Consider the following 25,634-nt stretch of genomic DNA (forward strand, 5'->3'; position numbering starts at 1 on the left):
ATAGTGAAATTACCATGGCCAGTCATTAACAGTGAAGCCCTTTCTCTTGCCAGTTTGGAGAGGAGGCAGCCTACCCCCGTGGCTGCTGGATAGGCAGAGTGAATCATGGGAGACATGGGAGTCTTTGATCGATGCCGGTGGGCAAACAAAACATTAAACCAAACACACACTCATATATATATACACACGCTGTCCTGTACTCCTCACTCACCTTCCGCTGCATCCCCATTCGCTCTGCTCCCCTTAGAACTCACACCACCTCCTCCTCCTCCTGCCTCTGTACCTTTTCCCTTCTCCCTCTCTCCTCCTCCTCCACCTCCTCTGACGTCATCCTCCCATCCCTCTTCTCCTCCTCCCCCAGTCCTCTCCTCCTCTTCATCCTCGCCCAGGTTCTTGTAGTTGGGCCGTTTCTGGGTCCTCTTGCGCCCCCGATGGCTTGACAGCTCCAGGGAGCGTTCCAGGGACTCGGAGGGCTTGGTGAAACGTCGCACGGCTCCCCCACTGGCCTGGAGGACAGGAGAGGATGGAGGGAGGGAGGAGGAGAATGGGAGAGAGCCAGAACAAGGGAGAGAGAGAAGGGGGGAGGGGGGTTAATATAAAAAAATTAACTCATTGAGTGCCATTGACGTGTTTCACGTGTTTTACCGCAATGGCGCAACGTGCCAATGACTTGTTTCACGTGTTTTTGAAAAAAACAAAACCCAAGATATCATCATTTGAAGATTTGCTGCTCCATTCACTTCTTGTTTAACTTATTACTGAAAAAGGCTGTATCTCGATTCCTGAGCACTTTTTTTTTACTATGTATTTTTCAATGTTATTATGTTATTTTCAAAAGGCAGACAACTAATGTCAACAAGGTCCAATGACCTCATTGACATTTGTGAAACCACACAGTGCAACCCTCAGTGATTAGCACCCATCAGGGGATCGATTATACTGGAGATAAATATACTGTGACTACTTGAAAAAGGTATAAGAAAATTGAAAAATTGCTGGGACAGTTCGCATTTTTTTTATTTCATTGGCACTGAATGAGTTAACACGTTGCATAGTAATATTTTACTGTAATATTACTTTACCCAGTAACGAGTTGGTATCAATACCATTTTCAGGTCTGGACGGAAATAACTTTACGTCATCAGGCGGCCGGAACAATGATTCCCCTAGTTTAAATTTGTTTTAAATTGGTATAATGGTTTCTTTTGGTATGTCCAGCTTTTATTCTAACTCGTAGCATGACTAGCGAGACTAAACTACAGTAACTGATTCGCATTAGGTGGGGAACAAAAACAATGCGACGCCAACCGGAACGTGATAGTTATTTTCTTTTTTTCTAAACCGGGTCACACGGCTCAGTTTAGAATGAATACCAGGCTTTCCTCTGCGGTGGAAAAGCCTGGTGACGCGAGGTTAGTAAAGTAGTGTAACCAAAACTGTAATATTATTACACATTACTGATCCAAGTAACGCTGTGTCACTCGTTACAATGAACTCGTTCGTTTTTGTTTCTGACCGAGATAAAATCACTCTCTCTTCGCAGTATCGGTTGTATCGTCTATGAGCCGGCGCGCAGTGTGTCTGTGAATCCAGCAGAGAGCTGCAGATGCGTGGAGCAGCCCATTCAAACGGATCTGGCGCAGCCTCGCAGGTCCGTGTCCCTCCATGCGTGGCTCAAAAACGAAGCCATGCATACAGCCATACTTCCAACACTTGGAAGTATTGTCATTATTTTTAAGTTTGTGTCAGATAAAGATATAAACATAAACATTGCTGTCCATTGTAAACTTTGTGCGCGCAGCATAGGCTAATCCCTTTCAACCGTGGTCTGTCACCGAATTTATACTATTTGCAACGGAAAAAGCTGATCTACAAGCTCACAACACACCACGGACGTGACGTGTTGCAAGTTTGTAGATCGGCTATTGTTGACGTGGGACCCATTGTATGCCAAATCGAACTTTATTTGTTGAAGCATCTGCAACAGAAGGTTTTAGAGACTTCAATGTGTTTAGTTCTTCTGTTTGGTTGATTTTTGACTCCTCCTTTAAGGATATTTATTGTTCCAATGTGGAATATGCAGATAAACTGTAAAAAATAAATGTTAAGTAATAATAATATGAAATATTATATATTGCTCTTGATAATATAATATAATATAATATAATATAATATAATATAATATAATATAATATAATATAATATAATATAATATAATATAATATATAATTTACTTACTTACTTTTTTAAATGAGTAATAAATAATAGTAATGTATTACTCTTCCAGAGTAATATGCCCAACACTGCTTTCAATATCAATAAAACAGATAAGTCCTTCACTGCATTTAAGATGGGAAAGCAATGTGTGTGCGCTTACCTGCACACCTGTTGAAATACTGTTGGTTCCTCACTGTAACACATGCATGCTTGTACGGTAAGTGTGCTCACACACTCAGTCTTACTGTAAATACTGGCTCTACCACGTTGGTCAAAGCCCATTATATCACAAAGCCACTTCCTTTTTCCACATTAGAATATGACACTGACCACATAGTGCGCACACACACACACACACACACACACACACACACACACACACACACACACACACACACACACACACACACACACACACACACACACACACACACACACACACACACACACACACACACACACACACACACACACACACACACACACACACACACACACACACACACACACACACACACACACACGGAACCAGCTGGTACAAGATAAGACACCATTCTGAGAAGCTAAACACTTAGACTTACTGTAAAAAGTAAGCTTTGGTGCCTAGATATCAATTGTGGCTCATATCGCTATGGGAAATGTCTACTTAATCGTGTACACATCATGGTGATACGAAGTCCCTCCACATTGTGGTTCGAAGGATTGATTGAAATGCTGAACTGAAATAGACCTGGGCTGTTCAGCCGATTGTGTATCAGTAAAATTGCTAAAGCTCAACCCCTCAGCTGTACTACCTCGCTATGTTGACTTTATTTTTAGGGTCAGCCGGAATGAACTGAAGCACAATTATGAAACTTTCATCCGTTATTGTTTCACAAGAGAATCTTTCACCGGTTATTGTTTCCCAAGTTTTCTGTAGAAGCCAGTCTGTGAACAAAGAATGAGTGATTCAGATTATTCAGTGTAGCTCTACCCTAAGTGCAGTGACTGGAATGCTGGATTCAATGACAAACCACTTCGCACTTTGACAGCAAGTAGGTTATGTAATAAGGTACGGTAGTTAGGGTTCATATACTTTGTGACTAAAGATGACCATACCATAACCAAAATATCACGAGTTCAACTTCAGTAAGGGCCACTGTGTCCATCGACAGCCAAGTGCCTGTTCAGGTACTACCCAAGACCAACACATATGTGTTGATGTTTAGTCACTCGGGTGAAAAACACCATCTGGATGACCCTGTCAGTTAAATGTCAGATACAGTACATTCAGCGGCTTCGAATGCTATCAATGCATTGAATGGGAGATTATCACGTTTTATCAGACCTTTGAATGGGCGAGTAGGCGACGGAGTAGGCGCGATTTAGACCTACCCGCGATTTGTCAGACCATTCATGGGGCGTAATCAGGAGCTACTGACCTACTTGGAGGCGGAGCAGTCCCCACAACAATATTTACGATTCTGTGCCTATCGGTACATAACTCGAACGGCGCTGAGTAGGCACAGGCGAACGTCACACCGTTCAGGACGGCAACTCGGTCGCTTTAGCTCCCTCGGTGGTCCTTCACGGGGTGACAGTTCGCCTGTGACTGCGCGCCTCCGTCATAGTCCGAAACCAAAACCAAAACCAAAACTGAACTATTTAAGTCATCTCCGTTGGTAGGTCAGTATGTCTTGATAACACCCAATGAATGGTCTGATAAATCGCGGGTAGGTCAGTATGTCGCCTATTTCGCCCATTCAAAGGTCTAATAAGAGGTGATAATGTCCCATTCAATGCATTGATAGCATCCGAATCGGGTGGTACATTAGGCTGGAGTGGGAGGTTTGAGTAGTAGGTAGAGAGAGTGAGAGGCTGTATTAGTATATATCATCATCACAGCACTGGCTGATATCTGAGGAAATGTACTATAGTAACGTAACCGGGCAAGTTCCAACAAATTGCAAGTCAGAAGGGTTGAGATACAGGCTAAAAATATGGTGTTCTTCACATTTGTATCTCTTGATGTAGTCCATAATTTTCAAAACAGAGCGAATGGTTTTTACAAGGGTAAATACACTCACAATAGTCTAGTGCCGAGTCCAAAACCTGTATTAACAAAAAAAAGACTAATCTAAGAGTCTAAAAGCCCAGCTAGGAGCTCCTAGAGGCCACGATGCACACTCCCAACTGGACCAATGTGGTTTGAACAGACTGGCTATCCCACTCAGTAGTGGGCAAAAATATATTGTGGGGTTTATGTACTGCTATGCATATTTACTGAAAGATTAAACATATTTTAAACAATTGCTAAATCTATTAACTCATTCACTGCCAATGACAAATAATATATTCGTCATTCCAATCCAACTCTCAGAGCGCCATTGACGTATCGTTTGTCATTTGGTGTTATCAGTGGTTTACGACTCCCGAAGAAGAATACACCGGGAAATAACGTGATCTAAACGATCTAATGTTATCAAATTTATAAAAATACATTTATCTCTGATTTCTTTTCCCAGATTGCGTTTTTGGTGAAAACAAGCTATATTGGGATCGGAAATCTAATGCTTAATGTTGCACGCCACGGAACCATGTGGTATTGCAGGCGTTTGGGAGTTATTTAAAGCGGTCCGCTCATGTGAGAGACAGTTTCGCGTGTGTCACAGAAGGGGGCGTTGCCAAGTTACTACAATCGGGTATGAAAACGACACACACACGACACCGACAGACAGCTACTATGGTGCTAAAACTAGCCTATGGCTTGATGGGCCTATCTTGCACCCTGCGCTATGCCTAAGTTTCAACGAATCTCTGTGATTAAAATGTCCCTATAATCAGCAGAAGTGAGTGTGTCAATTCCTTGTGTCAATTGTGTTTGTATAAGATGTTAGTCTATTACATTTTTTCACCCAGTGCCAATTGCCTAAGCTTGTAATCCTGGGCACTGATGACGTGGAGGAGAGAACACATCTATGTATCAGTCTGACTGCGGGTCTGTGACCAATCAGAGCAGTGCTTCCTTGTACGAACCAATCAGAGCAGTGCTTCCTTGTACGTCATTGCTCCAAATAAGGTGATAAGCCCGCCCACATTTGGATACTGGGCCCTGATTGGTCCCTCACGACTTCGGAGGGAGAGAAATGAAATCTCTATTGAGGGGGGGGGGCCAGACCTAATCTACCGAGGGCTAAAGTGCGATGCAATTTTGCAAAGGCAGATTCGTCTGGAACCAGGCTACTATATTCCATGACACGGCAGTGTCACTTGCCTAAAAGGCCTGATCTTCCAACGCATCACATTGTTGTTCTACGGAGTATAAATTAGGCTTTAAGCTGCATGACACGCACACGCACACACACCCCCCCCCCCCACACACACACACACACACACAGACTACATAATCACTTGTCACAGATCACAAGAAGGGGAAGAGGATCAGATGTCATAAAATGAAACTGCCCTATTTCATTTTATGTCGTACCCTAACACAAACCACACACACACACACACACACACCTGGTGTACAGTGTCAGAAGCCGTAGGCCTGACCTCCTTATTCTAAGTGTTGTCAAGAAAAGCCTCTGCAATTCATCAGCACCCCCTCCTTCTGTAAGGAGCAGTGAATTATGGGAAAAAGCATGTCAAATGAACAAACTACAGTCTTTTGATTTGTTTGTGGTGTGAATGCTCGATCCATACTGAATCCTTACTGGGCATTGCCACATACTGTACACTTTGTTCACCCCCTTAATCTAAGTATTTTATACTTCGTTGTACGACGTGTCAAGTGGCAAAAATAGCCAATCTACACACACACAATCCATTGTGATGCCAACATGCTCACTTTAGGGATGCAAGGTTAAAAGTGGTTAGAATAAAATAAAATAACCCACACACCGTCTTCACTTGCACAATAAGGACAACTTTTGTTAACCCATTTAGGGCGGGAACCCCTATTTGTAACTATACCTTTCAAGACAGGAACCCCTTTTGGGGTTTGGTTATTGTTGCTATATACAGTATATAGCAACATACATTTTTTTAAATTTTTGAATAATTGAATACGTTTTTCAGAAAAGCAGGATTTAGAAGGCCTCAGGTCTAAAGGTCTGAATGGGTTACGGCAACGGTAACCCATGACCAAAACGTTTGCTTAATAAAAGTTGTCCTTATTGTGCAAGTGAAGACGTTGTGCGGGTTATTTCATTTTATAATTCTGATCCCTACCTACGCACCTGTCTTTGAGCTGATCAGGTGAAAAGTTAAGAGGTTAAAATCTGTGGCTCATCGTGGCTCCCTCCATCCCTCACTCTCTTCTCCTCTGTCTCACTGTCCCTCTCTCTCTCTCTACATGTCTTTTACGAGAAATGAGAACACTTACAGGTGAGGTCGAGTGGTAAAGCCAAAACCGGAACTGAAAAGTCACATGTTTGATGTTGGGTGCTGTTGAAATGGTCCCTGCCTGTGCTAATGCCATAACATTAGCTAAATACATACAATGTGAGTGTACATAATAGCAAAAGAAAAAGTGAATATGTCAACATATTAACTCATTTAGACCTGAGGCCGTTTTCAGTAAAAAAAAAAAAGCTATATATATAGCAACAGCTAATGTTACACAAATAGGTGTTTCAGGTCTAAATGGATTAAAGGGCAGTGGGGTTGAAGCAGTTTTTCCAATTTTGTGGAATTAGAAAAAAGTTTGAGAATTGGATGGCAAATTGTTCCCTCTACTTTCAGAATACCAGAACATAATAACGGACCATACATTTTCTGTTTGTGGATTGTGTTTAATCAGAACATTTTATTATGTTTTAGGGCTACTAGATTAGAATTCGTTTTTCCAAATCAATCATTTATAGAGATCCATTTCAAGCTTTTCAACATGCAACTTTATGAGTCTCAACCTACTTGAAAAATCCTGATACAGTATATAGAGAGAAAAGGTATGAAACCTTGGGTACACGTTTGCCACACACCGCTGCTGGGTATCAAACTTGTTTACCATATGGAATGAACCACAGACTAGTTTCTGTCAGTGTGTGTGTGTGTGTGTGTGTGTGTGTGTGTGTGTGTGTGTGTGTGTGTGTGTGTGTGTGTGTGTGTGTGTGTGTGTGTGTGTGTGTGTGTGTGTGTTGCACCTGTTCGCAGACTGTTCTGGTAAACCACTCATGCTCAGCCAGTGCTGAGAAATAAATGGAGGTCAGAGTGGAAGACACTTGATCAAATATAGATACTACTTGCGTGTCAATGTGGTGCATTTGCAGGCAAAATGATCGACTGATGTAAGCAGTACAGGAACCAGAGACAGCTGCATGTCAGACAAAATACAAAAACACAATCTAGTGCATGTGTATCTAAAAAGTGGTAAAAACTCTGCAAAGAAGCACCCAGTACAGGCAGACATCATCGCACGCACGCATGCGCACGCACGCACACACACACCCACCTTCCAGGAAAGGGATCTGGGTTAGAGCCACCTCTGACAGTGTTCCACCATGTGACCTCAGTTTCCTGCCACATCACAGCTAAACAGGAAAAGCCTTTCGGACGGCTGAGCCGACATCATTTCTTTGTTTCTACAGTCAAAATCTGAGAAAACTGCACAATCACAGCCAATAATAAATAAACAATATGTATGTTTTTATTCTTTCATTTTGCAGGGACACTTCCTCAACTGAACAATAAGTGCTAAGGTATGGTATGCCTTTGAGCAAGCCACTTCAAAGTAATCACTCTGGTGCTCACTATGGCTGACAGGAGCAAATGATGTTTGTGCGTAACTAATGAGGGTGAAGGGTGCTGCTGCAAAAGGCATGCATGCCCCGCAGCCCCAGGCAGTTTTCCCTGGATGGATAAATGTAATGTAATGTAATGTAATGTAATGTAATGTAATGTAATGTAATATAAAATTAAATACAATTAAATGTGAGGAAATGTTTCAGCAAGTTTAGGGCACCTTAGCATGCATAAAAAAAAAGATCCTGCAGGTGTACCACTTGCATACGTGTCTAATTTGTGTTTTAAGCGTGTGATGAGCCTGTCTGCCCGTAGGCATGATCAGCAGAGGACTGCAACTATAATAGCAGTGTTACAAACAGACCACTACTCTACGCACGCAGAGAGAGAAAAAAATGCTTCACAGTTCACACTACAAACCACATTCACTGAAGGAGCCAGGCTGATTCTGTCAACAGTCACACGTCAGCCACAAACACACACACGGAATGGAGAAAACCCACAAGGGTTCTCAGAAACGATTAACTACCTCAGTACGTTACACCCACCTGGGTAGAAAAAAACAGATGGTCAGAGAGGGAGAGAGAGAGCGAGAGACAGAGAGAGAGAGATGGGTGGGGGGGTCGGGGGATAGAAACATGGGTAATACAGACCACAAAAGTCAAAGAAGAGAAACAGAAGTACAATACCGCAGTCCATAGAGCAGACAGCAGACTGTCAGAAGGGAGGGAGGGAGAGTGATAGATGGAGAGCAGAGAGAACAGCACGTGTCATTTACATATTGCTACATTAATGTGGTCGCACAAGTACAAAAACACGACCCTGTGCCTTCACTGTGTAATAGTGTGAGCCTCCGAGTATTAATTAATAGGGCTGGGACTCGATTAAAAAAAAATATCTAATTAATTAGAGGCTTTGTAATTAATTAATCGAAATTAATCGCATTTTAGTCGCACATCAATATTTGACCTGAGAACAGTGTGAGAAATTGTTTTCAAATGGATTTTGGTAAACGTCTTTAAGTACATGTTCTCAAGTACTGTACTTAAGTACAATGTTGAGGTATTTTTTTACTCTACTCAAGTATTTCCAATTTCTAATACATTTACTTCTACTCCACTACATCTCAGAGTCAAATATTGTACTTATACTCCGCTACAATTATTTGAAAACTTTAGTTACTAGTTACTTTGTAGATTTTTATTATTATAACAAAACATACAGTAACCACTTCAGCCCTATATCGGCCATTAGAAAATAGCCGATCTACAAGCGCGACGCATTGTGAGCTTGTAGATCTACTATTTTCAAAAGATTTGTATACATTTGAAAACTTGAAACATTTTGTATAATGAGTACTTTAACTTTTGGTACTTTAAGTACATTTTGATACTTTTATACTTTTACTCAAGTACATTTTGAATTCCGGACTTTTAATTGTAATTTGTAACAGAGTATTTCTACATTTAGTCCATGAGCCAGAGCCCCAAAATTGAGCAATGATTATCGAAAGAGTGGGCAAAACCAAACCTATATTAAATTGTTCATAGGGTCAATACGAGTAAATAAATATATGATAACCTTTCCACAGGAGCAGCTTTTTCATAGTTATCACACATTTTGTTATTTTCCCCATACATACATGACAGGTGAAAAAATGACAAAATTAAAAAAAGAGTTATCATAATGAAACTTCCTGAGTTGATTACTTGCATGAAGACAATGATTTATCGTATTACAAGTTTTCTGAAATTGTGTATTTAAATATGCAAATTAGGCATTTAGTCCATGAGCCACAGCCCCAAAATTGAGCCAGATATTGAATATTCCCTCGTTAAAAACCTTTGACTCCAACATCTTAACAAAATGAAATAAGAATGTTGACTCTGGCTTTGTCCAATGTTCCAATGTTGATTCTGGAAAGTTATACAAATTCGGGCATATTTTCGTAATGCCTAATTTGTATATTTAAATATACAATTTCAGAAAACTTGTAATACGATAAATCATTGTCTTCATGTAAGTAATCAACTCAGGAAGTTTCATTATGATAACTCTTTTTAAAATGTTGTAATTTTTTCACCTGTCATGTTCGTATGGGGAAAATAACAAAATGTGTGATAACCATGAAAAAGCTGCTCCTGTGGAGAGGTTATCATATATTTATTTACTCGTATTGACCCTATGAACAATTTAATATAGGTATGGTTTTGCCCACTCTTTCGATAATGAAATCTTGTCTGGCTCATGGACTAATTGCAGGAAGAGTGTGTTGTCACTGTTGTTTTATCGTCGTTTAATTAATAAAAAGAATCTGCGCGCATGTGACCCGCACCACCATCGCCTATTTTCACAATATTTATCTGTGGAACCGTGTCAAACTAAATGTAATGCCTCTACTCAAATGATTATTTTGGGTGGTCCCCACTTCAAATATGATTATTTTGGGGGGTCGCGGCCTGTAAAGGTTGAGAACCACTGGCATAGAAAACCATGTGAGGCACCAACCTGCTTGAGTGTATCTCACCGTGTTCTTGTACCCTGTGTGTGTTTGAGTGTATCTCACCGTGTTCTTGTACCCTGTGTGTGTTTGAGTGTATCTCACCGTGTTCTTGTACCCTGTGTGTGTTTGAGTGTATCTCACCGTGTTCTTGTGTGTCTGTGTGTCCGTCTGTGCTGTGAAGACAGACAGGTCTCCGTTGAGGATGACATCAGCTAAAGCGTTGACCAGTGGGTGGTAGTGAATGATCAGAAAGACCTGAAAACACACACACACACACACACTTCAGTTAACCCATTAAGACCTGAGGCCGATTCTACAAATGTTTTCTAAATCCTAACAGTTTTCTGTAAAACCCTATGTTGCTACTGCATATGAGTGGTTCTTAAACCTTTTCATGTCAAGGACCCCCAAAATGGTATGTATTTGGCCACGGACCCCCATTTCAAAATATTTTGTTCCAACCCCAGAAGCAAAGATTTGAGTTACAAATGTTCGCTTTAAAAAAATATACATTCAAAGATTTGCACAAATGTTCAAGATTTTTCAAAAAGATAGCAGCTCTGCAAGCTCATAGCTATATCTGCTATTTTTGAATAGCCAGCCAAAGTATAAAATAATGGTTATGGCTAAAATCTGAAATGACACAGATGCGTTCCTGGATTGAATGGGTTAACTGTGAGTGAGTGTGCAGGTGTAGGTGTAGGTGTGTGTGTGTGTGTGTGTGTGTGTGTGTGTGTGTGTGTGTGTGTGTGTGTGTGTGTGTGTGTGTGTGTGTGTTTGTGTGGGTGTAGGTGCGTGCGTGTACGTGCGTGCGTGCGTGTGTGTGTGTAGTGTTGCAGGTAGGTTGCAGGTCTACTTTCCTTTAATTCTGGTACTATGGATATGAAGGGTTAGCCACATAACCAGAGTGACTCAATATCTGCCTAGCAGTTATTTACCAGAAGGAGATTGTTACTATAGGCCTGGTAAAATGAGCACAAAAGTAATTAGTAATTGTGTGAATATGCCTCTCAAGGCACGAATCAAGCTTTTCTGGTTTAAACACCACAGCGGGGTGGTGGTACATTGACAGTCCACAATCATTCAACAGTTTACCAGCCAAACTTGAGTTTGAGCATAAGAATCTACTAAATGACGATTCCTTAAATCAGGGGTTTTCAACTGGTGGTCCACAGAAGGTATTGCATGTGGTCCCTGACCATACAGTATATGCCATTTAGTAACGTGAGAAAGTGAAGAATTCCCCCCATTATTAATTTCATTTTATTTTGGAGAAACTTAGACCAAATCTGTTGGAATTTGTGGGATATGAGCATAGTGGAATTAAAGACACTATCGTTATCCTTGTCAGTGACCATTTGGGGAGGCTTGTGCTTCAATTCCGAAAGTGCTTCAACCTTACAGTAACTACTACAGAAGAGGATCAGCTCATTATGATACACAGACTCTGTGAGGAGGCACAGGTATGACACACAGCCCCTTGTAAAGTTCTGGATGACATACAGCCAAAGCATACAGCCAAAGCAATGACAGGGTTTTCACCTATCTCTGTCCATGTACCCCACTATGTGGAGCTGTGTCCAACTCAAGAAAAAGCCTAATCTATTCTTTACTCAGATCTCCAACCGACACCCCAGGTTGATTCTCAGTCAGGATGGTAGTCCCACAATCAGTTGGAAACCCCTGCCTTAAATCATGACAAAGCGTAAACTAGTGAACTAGGCTTTGCACTTAGTACCGTTGTTTGGCTGGTGGCTAGTGGTATCTTCCCAGTTTGTGTGTTTGTTTGTTTGCATGCATGTGAGCGTGGGTGTGAGCGTGCGTGTGGGTGCCGTACTTGAGCTAGAAGGAAGAGGGACACTTGTGGGTTGATCTTTCGGTCGTCAGACTGTAAAAAAGAAAAACATGTAAAAATCGACATATGAGCATGCATGTGCAGACTGTGTGTACACACACACACACACACACACACACACACACACACACACACACACACACACACACACACACACACACACACACGTTTCTAAACGGTTAATTCTGCAAAGGAAGATAAGAAGAGCCAGGATTGACATGTCCTTTGTTCCTTCAGCAGTTAAACGAGAAGGACCTGTATAAACGTAGGATGTGATGGTATTGTGATTAGGGCCATAATATATAATATATTCTTTTTTACATTTGCATGGAATCCAGTGTGCACCACAGTAAGGTGGTCACAGTGGTCTGTGTATGTGATTGTTTTGTTTTGCATACCCATGATTCCTTGACCATCTGAATTTCCATAACGGGATAACAATATTTACGTTGACGTTTCTCACACGCACGCACGCACGGACACCATGTAGCATACCAACCTCGGAGTTGACCAGTGAGTAGACGTAGAGGGGCAGGAAGAGTCGGTTGAGGAGGTGGTCGGTCAGAACTTCATTGAGGAACTCACAGTTGATGGTGAGGATATCGTTGAGATAGTGGAGGCTGTCCAGGTGTTCCGCAACCATGTCACTCAACTTCCCTCTGTTCCTGTGTCTATGAGAGAGTGAGTGAGTGAGTGAGTGAGAGAGAATAGGGATTAAGAAAACAGGGGAGAGAGTAAACAGTGATGCAAGTGATGCTGAGTTCGAGATGGAACTTTGATCTCAATCGACCTCTTTACTGCTGCTGTTAGATCAGCAGGATACATGCATCAGATCAGTGCATCAAATGTCATGTAACAAATCATGTGACAGCTCAATAGAATCAATGACACCCAGGCTGGCGTTTCACTACCGTTTATTTTTACTGGGACAAAGCACAATTTAAAATTGCACCCCAGATAACTTCCAAGTAATTTACACATGTAGTCCCTGGGCATTTAGCAATGATAGGGCGTGAAACATAACACAAGCCTGACACCTAGTGGTCACAGTGAGAATAAGCCAGTGGATCTTTGGTACACCTGAATATTAGTGGAGGACCCAATCACAATGTACAGCATTTTACTGGCAAGAAAAACATCTAAATGAGACAGACATTTATGTCACGATGTGGCCGGTGTTAGATACCCATAAGGTTTTGTCAGTAAATACATGGCACTACATGCTACACACACAATACTGGTCAAAATTAAAGGGATATTCCACCACACATCAACCCAAAATCAGGCTGATCCAGTGCGTCTCTAGAGTGGACATATATAACTGAATAAAGAAGGCGCTGGAGCAACTCGGATGATTGGAGCCTTTTTATTTTAATAGCAGGGTGCAGCGCACGTAAAAACGTTTCGATGTCCGATTACATATTCACCAAGTCCACAGTTATGTCTTTACACTGTGTTGTAGGGCTGCAACTTAGCGCTTATTCAATCAATCTATCAATTACTTTTTTGATTGCGCGCACATACCGAAACACGCCTGCATTTGGTTTTCTTTCTTTCATTTCCTACTTTTCTTTTCCCCCCAAGTGTAGCCTTGGACGCACCAAGACCTCCACCACCGTACTGGGCTTGGCTCTTTCTTTTCTACTCTTTTGATTATTCAAACAACAGAGAAGCACTTTTAAACAATTAACAATTAAGAGTTAAAAAGAAAAACTGCATTGCGGAACCAATCCAAAGTCTTTAGGGCTTTGGATTGGTTCTGGCACTGGGGCAGACATTCGTTTCCAAATCACCTGCATTTTAAGTCCCAAGAGACGATCGGTAGGCAGATCTCTCCAATTGTCTGGCAACGCAAGACTAATGTTCGGTTAAAACTGTGGAGTGATGGATAAATGAACTGGTACAAATGAGAAACTGGACTCACTCTTCATCAGTCTGAACACATTTGTCCAGCTCGATGACATGACTGCCGATGAACCAGACCAGGTTGCTGAAGTACGGCACGGCTGTCTTGTCTCTGATGTAGTGCAGCATGTGCTGGTTGTCCACTGAAGGGGTCAGGGATAGATGTCATTACACAGGTTACGTACATACACGCAGACACACATGCAAACCATGTGACCCATAACCAGAAATGTGATAAAGTAAAGCAAAAACCCAATCAAATTGACAAAATGAATTAAATGAATGAACCGTTTGGACTTCAAATTAAGTTAATGAATCATTCAGTCCCTTTGTTAATGCCAAGGTAACTCCAAGTTAGAGTAACTCCAAGTTAGATTGTATGTAACACTATAGAGCCAAGTATTAAGATGCTTAACAATTGGGATTTTCACACTGCACTTAGCCCAGGACTAACTGCATTCAACAGCTTCGTAATCCTAGGTATAAGTGTAATCTTAGCCCCAGACTTCTGGTGCTTTATAAAGTGGGAAAAACCCTATGCTTCAACCCAAGCTAGCTGGCACTGGACAACCAAGGAAGAATGTGCAGTGTTAAAAGCATTAATCTCAGGTTTGACGAGAAACACACACACACACACACACACACACACACACAGTGATAGTTATTGAACTAAACTGAAGACACATGGGTCAAACTAATGCAGAAGAGATTAATAGACTGATGCTGGGAAGGACAAGACAAAAACAGGAGAAATGTCGACGTTGTCAATGACTCCTTGTCATCTCAATATACAGTAAATCTGTTGGGATGGGATGTTGGTCAAAGGAGGGCAATGAGGAGCGAAATCTTGGAAGCCATGATCCATGCTTATTATGAACATTTCTTCTTTGCAGCCAGAACTGCATCATATCAGTACATCAGCTGATGTTTAAAAAAAGTGAATGCACTCGAGCCAATCACACGTCAAAGCTTTGAGTCATACTGCAACTCCAAAACACCCAACATCAGGTTTAAGTTTGTGGTGTAATTAAACAAAACAAAACAAAACTTAAAAAGCATGCACATTTCTGCATGAATGTGGGTGGATGATAAAGAATGATTTACAAGAATTAGAAGGATATTTATAGCCATACCTTTACAGTCATAAGACACAAACCAACAGGAAGAGGGAGGGCTGGGTTTCGAAAACACACCACCAATAAAGTTCTCTACCAACTATATCAATCCAAATCAATCAAAACATATTGAAATTCTTCAAAATGTCGGTTCTATTGGGGGGGGGGGCTTTCCATTTTCTACAAGAAATAATATGAATACAATATTGTTATTACATTAGAAAAGGACATGACCTAGTCCCATAGTGAAATGTGCTTTAATTAAAACAAAGAAGTAATGGCTGCCTTCTTCCAGGATATTCATGCCAGTAGATCTGGGAGCAACGATACCCAGCCCTATGAGGAGCAAGACGAGTGGATGGGGACCAACTTACATGAGACTGGAGTTAGGCAGATGGGGCGCGCAGAGGGAGGGAGGGAGGGAGGGAGAGGGAGAAAGAGAGAGAGGGGGAGGAATGGTTGAAGAGGAGGAACAGGAGGTGGGAAAGGGAGAAGGGGAAACAGACAGGGTTAATGTGAGTACGGTGTGTGTGTGTGAGAGTGTGTGTGTGGTACATGTTGGGATTGACACATGCTCACAACCCAGGGAATCCACACAAGGAGTCATCAAGGTCAAGCAACACAATTATTGCAATTTCCACTAATAAAGACTGTACAATATACTGTAGACATGGTGAAAACTTTCATTATTTTTGTTGCTTATATAAATACATTTCAACAAGATTGAGAACTTGCATATGAATTACATTGCCAATTGATTTTAAAGCATTCTGACTAAATAAGCACATTCTGTTTCATTTACTATGTATGTAATGAGAATGCCCATGCTGGCACTGTTCTCTAGTGGTCTGTGCATCATGACAAGCATCTGTTTGATAAATATTAGAGGCCTTTTTTCCTGGATCAATTTGATGCTTCCTTCTTCAGCAGAATCCTGACCATAACATAGACCATAGTCAGCCATTCCCCACCCAATCAGGTTACTGAACAGTAATTCTAAGTACAACACCACAGTTAGCTAAAGTTAATTATGAATAACATATCTTAACTAGTCTATCCCTCTTCAGACAGCAAACGTGTGCAAAGCCAGAGAACATGGAGCTGCATGATGCTAGTACAGTCGTTCAGTAGTCATGCAGGAGCCCACAAATAGACAGCGAGACAGAGAATCCACAGCTGATGCTGGAACATTATTATGTGAAGTCAGTCAATAGACATACCCCGAAAAGCCCACATCAGAAAAGCCACACCAGCTCTCAGCTCTCTGTGCCCGGCTCAGAGTCACAAAGATTGCAGTAGCAGTCCCAGCAGGGAGAAGGGAAGGTGACGTAATCACAGCACATTGCAGAGAGCAACAGAAGTCTCCACAAAAATGACGTATTTTTCAACTGAATAAGCGCTCACCTGAAAGATTCTTCGGATTTTTGGAAATATGTCATTTTTGTTGTGACACTCATCGAAAGGGTTACTTAAAAAAGTCTGGTTGTGCTTAAGCAGGACAAAATTGCTGTCTACGACTATTGTACCACGTTACTGTTGCGATACAGGTGGTTGAATACTGGTGCTTCCATGGAATTAGTGTTTTATAGGGTTAATGTGTATGGGAATAGTTCAGTAGGCTTTGCGTACCGGCTACTGTGTGATGTAAATGACTGCAGAGCAAAACTCTGTGTGTGTGTGTGTGTGTGTGAGAGAGAGAAAGCGTTACCTGTTAAGTCATGCTCATGCAGCAGAAGCAGTAGCGAGAAGAGACGGAGGACAAACGAAGAGAAGAAGCAGGCGAACGCAGCATCCTACGTGTGTGCGCCTGAGTGTCTGTGTGTGCACACAAGTGTGTGTTCCCACCACTCACCTTTGTAGACGTTGAGTGTGATGGTGCGTACGGCGATGCGGACCATGCTTTCAGGGTGGTTGAAAAACTTAATGGCCTCGGTGTACAGGGCAAAGTCATTAGTGTGCTGTGTGTGGGAGACAGAGAGGGGGGTGCCGGTGAGCACGGCATTGGCATGGCACAGCATGGCACGGCCACAAACGACCACAGAGAGAGAGAGATGCTACCGCAGATAGACCCACTACATGAGTATTCTATTTTCATATAATAATATCAAAAAATGATTATGCTAATAACAATAATTATAATCAGATATTATTAGGACTTAATGACCTAATAGCCCATCTAGTAAAAGCAGTATCATGCTCATGGGTATTATTCCACATATTCCATTTCTTTGCTGTTTAGAATAATTAGGGATAGTAACAGGAGAATAAATTTTATCATGTGTAGTATTTTATCTACGGTATGTAAGAAAATAGAGTAGTATTAATATGGAACAATATGACAGATAATTAATATATTATTGTACTGTATATCTAGTCTGCAAAACATAGATGGTCTACAGCAGCTCATGTTATTAGTCTATAATGTGTAGTCTGACTACAGGGGCAAAGCAGAATTTCCTTTCAACTTACTGTATATAATGGAAAATAGTTTGTACACTGGAATGAGGAATAGAAGAGATTACCTGAAAGCAGTTAGTTTAACATTTAAATTTAATTTAGCATCAAATAAACCAGCCTACACTGTATGTGTGTGGAGTATTACATTCCCTATTTGATTTCATCCGTTTCAGATTAGTATTTGTGACAGTGAGCTAAAAGTCCAATTGGTTACAGCTGAAACATTCCCCAAAAATATGTCACATAGTTTTTTTTGTGGATGACTATCTGGCAAAAGAACAACCTTGACTTTATGGATTATTCATACTCTTGTCAGCAAAATCAGCAAGTATCGCTCACTCTGCTTTTGACCGTACAAGTACAACACAGGTGCCATTAATGATATACTGTACTGTACTTGTTCACACCTGGAAAGTAGACCTAAATATACAGGGGGACTAATTCAACGACTAACCTGTGAAGAAATCCTCTGAGAGTGTACAAACGGAACCAAATGGAACCGTTAAATAAACACTTAAGATTTGACTGTGTAGTGAACAGGTAGCAACATGGCAGTGTGTTGCGGTTGGTGAATTGGAATTATCTCTCTCTGTGAGTCCCTGTGCCCCTACTCGACTGTTCCTCATTCACCGAGACTTCCAGACAATCACAGCTGAGGGTCAGAGTTTGAAAGTTCATCCAGAGGTCACGGCGAATGAAAATAATCTGACCCTGATAACCCAAACCAAGTCCAGAATTGACCTTCCTGAACATAAGATATGAGCTGTGTAGATCTGACAGGACCAGGATAAGCCGAAGTCATTTGCTGACTAAACAAAGTAGTTAAAAATGTAATTGGCCTCCTGCTCAGCCCCCAGGAGCTGGGAGGAGGCCACGGGGCAGACAGAGGGCCAGGTGGATGGATTATATCTCCATGCTGGCCTGGGAATGCCTCGGGATCCCCCAGTCAAAGCTGACTAAGGGCTAGTACACACACACTGTAGGATATTTGCTCCGATTATGCTGTCGGGGACCTTTTTTGGTGCTCTGAGAGAGCGAGAGAGAGAGAGAGAGAGCGAGCGAGCGAGAGAAAACGTAGACATAATATTCATATCTTGAAGCACGGCGCAGGATTTTGCGGGGCCTTTTCCCGATCGCAAATGGCCTATTTAAATAAGGCCTGCGCCGCAAGATTTGCATTGGAACCTGCGGGTACCGCGGGATCCTGCTGCCGATGCAGGGCTCTACTCTCGGCGTTGAGTCCTGTGAAATATCCTGCAGTGTGTGATCCCTTGTCGGCGATCAATGATATAGTGTGAAAACCACGTTATAACCACGATATACGACAGCCGATTTCAATAGAGACTTGTGTAGCGTGGAATGCTTAACGATCAGAAGACCCCCGACCACTTTAAAAGTCCTACAATGTGTACCTGCCCTAATGTGGCCAAGAAAGGGAAGTCTGGGGTACCCTGCTGAAAGTGCTACTTCAGCGACCTGCCTTCTGGTGGTTCAAATTAAAATGAAAAGAAAAGATGGATGGTGTCCTCCTCAGATTGACAAGACAGAATATCACTGTACAACATTCCATCCAGGTGAAAAGATATATATCCTTAGTTTTACTAGTGGTAACTCAAAGCAACTCGAAACCTTAACATGATCATTGCTTTGGGATCAACCAAAACAAACAATTGTGTTGTTCACACTTATCCAGGCCTCTCAGATCTACACACCGCACGGTATGGTTTTGGCTTCAGGGACAAGCAATTCTACCATCTACAGTACACCAATAACTTTCCCCCAAACACACAGGCCACTGCTGAAACAATACAGGTTAACAAAAATTACATTTTTGTTTATTGTTATACACTTTGGATCTATTAACAACATTGGCCCCAGTTCCTTGAATGTAAGATTGTTAGTGTTACCTCCTCTGCCTACATATTACAAATGTTTGAGCAACATCTGTGTTAACACGTCCTCTATGCAATCAGAATGTCTATATCATAGATATCACAGAAAGAGTTTAACTTTGTTAATGTAAATGTATACAGTAAGGTAGAGAATGTCTTTGTCCACATGAAGGCTACTAGACGTGGGTGACTGTTAGTGTTGAGGGAGAGGGTTTGTAATTAGACATTCTATAGAGGAAGTAGCTGTTTGACACAGGAAGTCTGTAGCAAAGATGAAAATATTAAAAGAACAGAGCAACCTTCTGTATTTCAAAAGACAAAAAATAATTATTAGAAAGCTCATTTTGATGTCATCAAACAGTAGTTCTCAGCTCTGGCCACTGGGAACCCTGCCAACAGAACTTCTCTGTTCTTCCAAGGAGTGGAATTTCTATTTGCATAAAGTAAAAGGTCTCCATTAGTTAACTGTACAATTACAATGCAAACCAGTAGTGCTATGGGTGCCCAGGACCAAAATTGACAACTACAAGTGAAGTGATATGTCATCAATCCTCAAATAAGATGTTCAACTTCAATATTCTTAACATGGTCAGCTGAGGGAAACAGTTGTTGCTGTTGTGCTCAGCAACCTCAACTCAATTATTTACACTCCGTAGAGAGCACTGATCTCCCTACAGTGTAAATAATTAAGTTTTATAACCCTCTAACATTCTTTGCCTCTCTTCATCTATCCTTCTCTTACTCATTCCCCTGAATTCCACTTTCCATTTCTGCTTCCAATGCTACACACCAGACAGTTGCTGGTCAATACCAACTGTGGTCAATAAGTAAGTCTTCACTAAAAGCCACACTTTGGCAGGTAAACGGCCACCATTCCAGTGTCATGCTCTAAAGAGTTATTTAGGACTGTACAATAATGCCAGTGGCTGGTGAACTGCTTGCATTATGGCAGTATTTGACAGTAGCTGTGCTCTCTCTGCTTTTCCTTCCCATCCCTTCTTCCTAACTCAATCATTCCCTTTTCCAAGGAAGCTTCATTCCTGTCTTCCCCCAACTTCCTTTAACACAGGGAGGCTGTTAGAACCCTCCCTAGAACATCCGGGACAACGCTCCACACGTCCCAGACCCTTCTCCCTTCTGGCTCCCAAACTGTGGAACGAACTTCCCATTGCAGATAGAACTGCAGACTCACTCCCAATCTTCCGCCGTAATCTGAAGACTCACCTCTTCAGACTCCACCTCAGCCCCTAGCACTTGCCCTAGCCTTGACGACCTTGCAGGCTTATGCAAAGGCTAAAATGTAATTTAGATAGCATGTTATGTAGACAGATGTCAGGTTCATTTGTACACCTGGCATCCTATAGTGTGCACAGATTATAGATTTTTTTTATATTATACTGTTTAGACTGTTTGGTCCTACCTATGATCCTGGATTACTATTTCTATGCATTTGATGTATTACCTCGTGTACCTTGCTCACTGTAATTCGCTCTAGATTAAGAGCGTCTGATAAATGCCTAAAGAGAAAATTGCAGGTGTTAAGGTCCTTACACACCGGCGAATATGCGAATATACGCAAAATTCGGAGTCGTTCAGAATAATTAAAAGACGCTTTTTCGCTTCGCGAAACTGATGTGGACGCATGCATTGAGTTTATAAGGTTTAAAAAAAAACATATTTATTCGCATGAAGAATTCGCCCCGGTGTGTAAGGACCTTTAAGGTTGTAGAACAGCTATTTTATTTATGTTGTACGACAAATTATATAGGGCTAAAGTGGTTAATAGAAGTTTTGAGTGACATCACAAGTTCCTGTGATAGGCAGTCCGTTTTAGACTTTTTTCCCTCCCCAATCCCTCCATCCCTTCCTGGCCTCACCTCGTTGTAGAAGAAGTGCACTGTGTGGTTGTTGAGTTTCAGAGACAGGGTCTTGAGGAAGGAGATGTAGTAGGCCATGATCTCCTCGTCTGAGAAGTCAAACTTATGGACAATAATGGAGTTAACGTGGTTGTTGGACAGGAGGTAATCTGAAGAGAAGAGAAGAGAACTTTCTTGTTTTGTCCATCATCAGAAAGATTTTGGTTTCCAAACACACACATACTGTACGTACTAGGGATGGGTCAGAAATGTTTCTTTTGGGACAATAACCTTTTAATTTATTTGCAAGTCTGATATCCTGCACCAAACAGAGCATGGTGCTTCCTGCAAAATTCTTCTGAATTAATAAGTATAAGAAATGACAATGCACTTGAATAATTAATGATTTTCAATTAACACTTGTTTTTATGCATTTGGTCGGATTTCCACCAGCAATACGTGGACACTCGCTAGTGTATGGTCTGATAAAGACAACACACTGTACAGTGTAGCTACAGTACAGTACTAGAGAAGGAAGCACTGTACATAGTCATGTGCTGAATAATCTCTTATATTTACTGTTAGGTAAGACCCTATTGTCTGATTCCTTTTGCCTTAACATCCTGATTGAGCCAGAATTCCTCGACACATGCTGGGTGCCAGCCAGAGTACACTGGGGGCAAGTGTTTAACTTTTGTTTCATGTGTTTTATACAAAAACAATGGGCTGAAGGATGAGTCGCTTCTTCAGGATCGCTCTTCATCTGCAGATGTTGTTAATAAATAGGATACTCTTTACTATTCATAAAGAATAGGGATATTTCAAGAGTAAGTTGAAATGAGATTTATTCATAAGTAGCACTTCGAGAGAGTCTCAAGTTTTCCATAAAAATAAAAAATATATTTTTCAATGGACTTCACTCACTGACTAATGATCATTGCAGTGACCAGGCGACATATATACACTGTCATAAATGTATTTCAACTACTTAACTGTTGATGAAGTCAGCCTTAAAGAAATCACATGGAAACTCAAGCTGGTTGTGGTAAATTTGATAAGAAATGTTGACCAACTCAAACTAATGAGCGAGGGAGGCAGTGAGGTGGCGTGAGGGAGATAAGGAAGGGGAGGAGGGCGAAATAAACACAATCACCTTTTCAGAGCATGACAATTAAAGGCCATTCATGTACATACAGTTTCTTATTTGGCAACTCCAAATGTCTACACGAATCAACCAGAGTGGTGTACACTGAAGCCAATAGGACAATCTACCACATTGGGCACTTAACGTGTTCATCTCGGACTCTGTCAACACATAACCTGAAGTATCGACTGTTCGTTCCTACAACCCACTGATTATTCCACCATGAAAAATGTGAGTTGTGCACATGCCTAACACAGACACAGTGACTTACATAGGGAGGTCTCATGGCTGATATTCTCAAACAGAATGTTGAGGGTCTGGAGGAGCTGAACACAGACATAGCGACCAGACTTCTGACGCAGGATGTTCAGAAAGAAAGCAAACATGTTCTTCTCTAGGAAGAAGCTAAAACACACACACACACACACACACACACACACACACACACACACACACACACACACACACACACACACACACACACACACACACACACACACACACACACACACACACACACACACACACACACACACACACACACACACACACACACACACACACACACACACACGATGGAGAAGAAGAGAAAGAGACGACATTAGAGAATAAAATTGTCTAGGAATGTAATAATATTTGCATAATCTCTTTAACAGTGTTAGCATCTAAATAACTTCCACTGTTCACTGGAAGATGACTGAAGGTGGGTTGATAGGTGACAAAATATATGGGATTTCTATCTCTTTGTATTCTCTTTATGTATTCAGAGGAGGAGGAAGATCTCCAGGCTGGACTTGAACACGTGAACTAAGTTGCAATTAACAAACAAATAAAACAACAGCATGATGTCATCGCAAAGCTGTGACTGTAAGCGGCATTTGAATTCCCAGACAGACTGGTGAAATTGGTCGGAGGAAACCGCTTTTCAATTGCCCCCGGTGCACATGAGCCTGAGCCGCTCAAGTGAATGTGCTTAGCCTCTTTCAACCTGGCGTCATATGTCACATGTTGCAATGCCATGCGTTGTGAGCTTGTAGCTCTGCTATTTTCGCTGTCATACTGTACGACAAAGTAATAAGTATGTAGGGCTTAAGTCCAGCGTGTAGTGTACAGGTGCAATTGTATGAATTACGGCGACCAGATGTTTGTTCAGGATTGGCCCAGCTTCACGCTGGGTGTCCCGAGTTCCAACAAATATTTGTAAAACACCAACACAGCTTTCAACATTCACTACCAAATTGTCCTGGTTATCACAATAATTAAAATAACTCTAGTAATAACAACATTATACTTGTTTTCAGAACTTGCATAGCCGTTTATCACGTTTTGTCTCCACTCATTAACTAACCACTATCCATGCCTGAAAGGTGCAGACACTAGGTGTATGAAACACTGAAATAATTGATGTAACGTGTATACTATACATGTGTGCATGCGCAATGCGCATACATGTGCACTTGCATTAAAGAGCAGTTAATTTAGGGTCCTGTTTTGTGGGGTTGAAAAAATGTTTACCCTAGTCTAAATATGTGCATATAAACTGTACGTGTGCAAAGCAGGGCACAATCAACCTATTTTTTTACATTTTCTTTTAAATCTTGAAAGCGTGAGAACTACTGATTTAGAAGGCGTTTGTAGAATCGGCCCCAGGTCTTAATGGGGTTTAACCAGTAGTAGATCTTACTCAAACACAGAGCTGTCATTCTGGTCCCCCCAGATGAGGATCTCTGTGATGGAACGAATGGTCTCCACCAGCAGGTTCCTGTTGTGCTCCGTCACCGTCGTGTTCTTAGTCAGGACGTGGTACATATACCTGGTTCCAAGACAAATTAGTGGGACAACAAAAGGAGGTCAATAACTGTGGAGACACATACAGACTAGGTCAATAACTGTGGAGACACATACAGACTAAAATCCTCAGTGTTCATTTATCCATGTGTACAGTAGGAATTGATGATTTTACTGTGTAGATTACAAGGAGGAACCCCATCCAACTAACCCTATGCATGACACAACAATGTTACATAAGGTGCTGTCAAATTAGTTAATGTGTCATGAAGTCATCTTCTTCACACTGTGCCTATGGTGACATAAATCTCACACACAACATGTCTCAAACAGCTCTGCTAGTAGACCTTAGAATGGCTGATATTCCATACGTTTGCATGTATGGGATATGGCAATGTGTATGTAGGTGTATATCATTCTAGGGATAGTTAGTGTTACTACTAACTAAACAGGTCACCCAGTGTTTATTACATGTCCCTGTGCTTTAACACCTGCTGCAACAAGACAACCCAAATAGCCATATTTAACTACGAGGACAACCTAACAGTCCACCTAAAACGAAAAGAAAGATGAATATTAATTGATACACAACGCAAGATAGGTCAACTCCATGTTAACTAACGTTTGGGTGGAACAACCTGTTCCATCCAAACGTTACATGGTGTTAGCTAACATCATCTAACATCATCAACATCATGGCTAACGGTAGCTTAGCTAAACCGTGATGGCTGTGTGTGTTGTGTGCGTGAGTGCGCGCGCGCGTGTGTGTGTGTGCTCCCTACTTCAAATGATCCAAGGAATGGATGTTCTTGCTCCTGCCCTGTCCTCCGACCCAGCTCCGTGAGCGGCCGAACATGGCTGCTGTTGGTTGGACAGCTTCTTCTGTGTCGGGTTGTTGCTTGTTTTTGTTATTTTGCTGCCGTTAGTCTTGTGTTGTTGTTATTAGCTCCATTAGCTCCCACTGCTGCTGCTGCTGCCCGACCTCCTCTACAGAACCCCAGCTAGTCAGCTAATAGCTAACAGAAGCTAATGACAAAGATAGTGGAGACATGCGAGACGTTGTTTTACCAGCAGATAGCAACCGAGAGCATGAACTTACAGAACTGTCAGAGCAATGTGTGTGTGACTCGGTGTCAGTGAAGCAAGGTGGGTGGTGGCCTATCTTTTCATGCATCCAC

The 25,634-nt window shown here is 41.6% G+C and overlaps 1 protein-coding gene across 1 annotated transcript in view; it reads right to left on the bottom strand.

Annotated features, from left to right (window-relative positions):
* The window catches only part of clec16a (C-type lectin domain containing 16A), a 54,947-nt gene extending 29,338 nt beyond the window's left edge, over positions 1-25,609 (bottom strand). The window contains 10 exon segments of the mRNA XM_080446341.1: positions 212-506; positions 10,586-10,699; positions 12,282-12,332; positions 12,799-12,970; positions 14,224-14,347; positions 17,172-17,277; positions 21,546-21,694; positions 22,940-23,073; positions 24,353-24,481; positions 25,239-25,609. Of these exon segments, the coding sequence (XP_080302467.1) occupies positions 212-506; positions 10,586-10,699; positions 12,282-12,332; positions 12,799-12,970; positions 14,224-14,347; positions 17,172-17,277; positions 21,546-21,694; positions 22,940-23,073; positions 24,353-24,481; positions 25,239-25,312 (1,348 nt within the window). The 5' untranslated portion in view covers positions 25,313-25,609.
* Positions 25,610-25,634: the final 25 nt, after the last annotated feature.

Source organism: Gymnoscopelus braueri, assembly GCF_963280865.1.
Source record: "Gymnoscopelus braueri genome assembly, chromosome: 13".
In the NCBI taxonomy this organism is placed as follows: Eukaryota; Metazoa; Chordata; class Actinopteri; order Myctophiformes; family Myctophidae; genus Gymnoscopelus; species Gymnoscopelus braueri.